At 51.2% G+C, this 2,793-nt stretch overlaps 1 protein-coding gene across 1 annotated transcript; it reads right to left on the reverse strand.

Annotated features, from left to right (window-relative positions):
• Positions 1-1,216: 1,216 nt before the first annotated feature.
• Positions 1,217-2,501, reverse strand: LOC103776650 (enolase-phosphatase E1-like; the record flags this gene model as incomplete). Its single annotated transcript, XM_008944168.1, has 2 exons — positions 1,217-1,356; positions 2,378-2,501. Coding segments are annotated over 2 exons (264 nt in total), but the record flags the coding sequence as incomplete, so codon positions are not given.
• Between the last annotated feature and the right edge of the window lie 292 nt (positions 2,502-2,793).

Genomic DNA, 2,793 nt, shown 5'->3' on the forward strand with positions numbered 1-2,793 from the left:
CCCGGCTGGGCCGGCTGCTGCCCAGCTCCAGGGAAACCGACCCCGTCCCAGCCCAACCAGGACAATGTGTAAGCAACAGGTGACACCCATGCACAAAGTGGCAGCAGCAGGGAACTGCTGAGAGATTTGCCTTTAGATGCAGGGACTGCTGGTGCCAGACAGGAAGGCTAAATATTGGGATGGAATGACCACAATGAAAGCAAAGCTGTGTTTTCATTTACCACATTAGGAATAGTTCTATGACCACCTGATATAAATTTGCACAAGTTAGGTAGGGTGAGTGAAAAGGTCAGGGTTTTAATTCTCATTAAACATAACAGGATGTGTGCCTCAGGAGCAGTTTTTTGTCAAGGTTTGCTCACAGGTGACCAGTACTATAAGTATGTGACAGGGTGATGTTGGCTACTGAGAAGGAGCTCCAGGGGTTAGTGCTAAGGGAGGTACTTCAGAAATGCAGTCAAGCTGACATTGGTGTTCAGCCAGTTGAATCCCATAGCACAGCATTATGATGCAGCAGCGAGGGGGGGTGGTTCTCGAATTTAATTTTTAAAGCTATACTTACATATATACTCATCTTCATTCTGGTAGACTGGCTGTGTAGCTCTAAGCATCCATATGCAAGTCATACTGTTTTGTACCTAGAGCTGCTGTGGATATAGCCAAGAATTAAGTTGTTCCTGGTCTAAAGGGCCTGCAGCAAGGGCTAGCTTTTCCTATGGCAAGCCAAACCTACTGTATTATAGCCCACATTTGGCATTTTCCTTTGGGCATGCTAACTCCCCTCTCACTTCAAAGTTTTTGCTTAGCCAGCAACCCCATCTGCAGGGAGAAGCTCATATCTCCTCATGGTCCACAGAGGTCCATACACCTTTTTTGCAGACTGTTTCTAAAAATGATGGTGCTTGCGGTGGAACATCGGAGCAGCAGATTTCAATGGGTGAGTCTGAAGGAAGCATCCCCATAGCTAATTGGTACGTGGGAAAGGGGAGGAACAGCAGAGCTCACAGGTGGTGCTCCTCACCCTGTTCCCAGCTCTAGCTGGCTGCTGCAGAGAGACCCCCCACACCATACTCTCTGGCCACACCTGCCTGCACTAGTCATGGGTCCAAGTCATGACGTGGGTTTGGCTTTAAATTCTGATTATGGACAAAATTACCTAACATTACACAAGGACAATTCAGCTGAAGCACAGTCTTTTGTGCATGCACTGCTTTCCCTAAGTGGAGGAAGGCAAGAAAAGTTCAGTGAAAGATGAGATGAGGCTGTAATAGGATTTCTCATCATCTGTCAGTCCTGCATTGCCTGGTCTGGTCACCACTGCCACGTGAGTATCCGCCTCCTCGGCCGCGCTGGCTTCTGAAACAGAGTTGGGGAGAGTGCAGGTGAGATGTGCCTACTGACCTCTCCACATGTAGGTCTTTAAGGCTTGAAGCTGCCCCAGAACACTGGAGTGCTTTTAAAGTTTGAGACAAAGAACAGCATTTGCATGTGTCACTGCAGGGTCCTCGAGAGGGGCCAGCTCCCAGAAGATCTGCTGTGGGTGGCTGTAGCTGGCGAGTAACACGAACAAATGGGAGCTGGCTGCCTTGTCATCTCCTCCCCTCTCCCAGCTGATGGCTGCCCAAGGCACCATACAGGCAGCACACACCGGCAGCTCAAACCCTGTCACGAAGCTGGGCTGTGGAGTTAGGGAGTCCAACACCCCCACAATGGGAGTCGCTTCTCACAAGGTTACTTTGTTCCTTGAGCACAGCAAGAAGCCACAGGAAGATGATACAGGGAAAAGGAGGTAACTGCATGCTCCCACCAGCTCAGCTGCCACATCTGGTGAGGAGGTGAGGGCTAACTCCTGGGGACTGAGATCACAACCCAGTGCTATTTCTGCCAGAAAGAATTTGCTTTCTTTCCAGCAAAGGTAGGAAATTCAGTTACCATCCTGAGACCGTCTTTCCAGGGATCATGTCTTGGCCATGAGGAGCAACATTTTCCTGTTGCTGAACACAACCTAAGAGCAAGTGGCACAAAGAGCCAGCCACCATGGGTGCCACGCAGCAGCACAGCAGACACTGCCTGTTCCCCCCAGCACAGGTCATGAAAAACACTGACCCTGTTTGTAAACGGGGCGTGCTAACTGCTTCAGCAAATGCTCCACTCCCCTCTAACAGTCTCTCCTTGCTTGCTGGTGCAAGGGCAGGGTTTCTCCTCGCCCTGTCTCCCCTCCTTGCAGTGAGGCTCACGGATAGGCCGCTGCCGCGCGAGAGCCTGGACGTGCAAGGAAGGAGCAGAGCAGCAGCTGGGGGGAAGCCAACAAAGCAAGGGGGTGAGCACCTGCCCCCCTCACACAGGCAAGAGCCAGCAGGACTGGCAGGCCACCTACCTCGAGGGACATCCGTCAAGAAGAGGATGTTGTTGGTGGCACACCCAATACTGGCAGCAATCCTTCTGTAGCTCTCGCTTTCTACCTTGGGGCCTATTTTGGTATCAAAGTGGCCATCAAAGAGCTGGAAAAGAGTGAAAAGCAAAAGCAGTTGCTGAGTGCCACCCAAAGAGCAGGGCTAAACCTCACTTCTGAGCGAGATGTCCCCCTTCCTTTCTACCACAGTAATGGGGGGGCTGATGCAGCCATGCTAACGTCCTCAACTCACTGAGCTTAACTCCCACAGTACAAACCCCCTGTCCCACAGGTTTTACCCACTCCCATCACACACCAGCCTCTGGGAAGATTGCAAGATACAATGGGCTGCTAAAAACTACGCTGAAAGGTGTGGGGGAGGAACTTTCAAACACTGGGAC

This window comes from Merops nubicus, unplaced genomic scaffold (genome assembly GCF_000691845.1).
Source record: "Merops nubicus isolate BGI_N331 unplaced genomic scaffold, ASM69184v1 Scaffold53697, whole genome shotgun sequence".
NCBI classification, from domain to species: domain Eukaryota; kingdom Metazoa; phylum Chordata; class Aves; order Coraciiformes; family Meropidae; genus Merops; species Merops nubicus.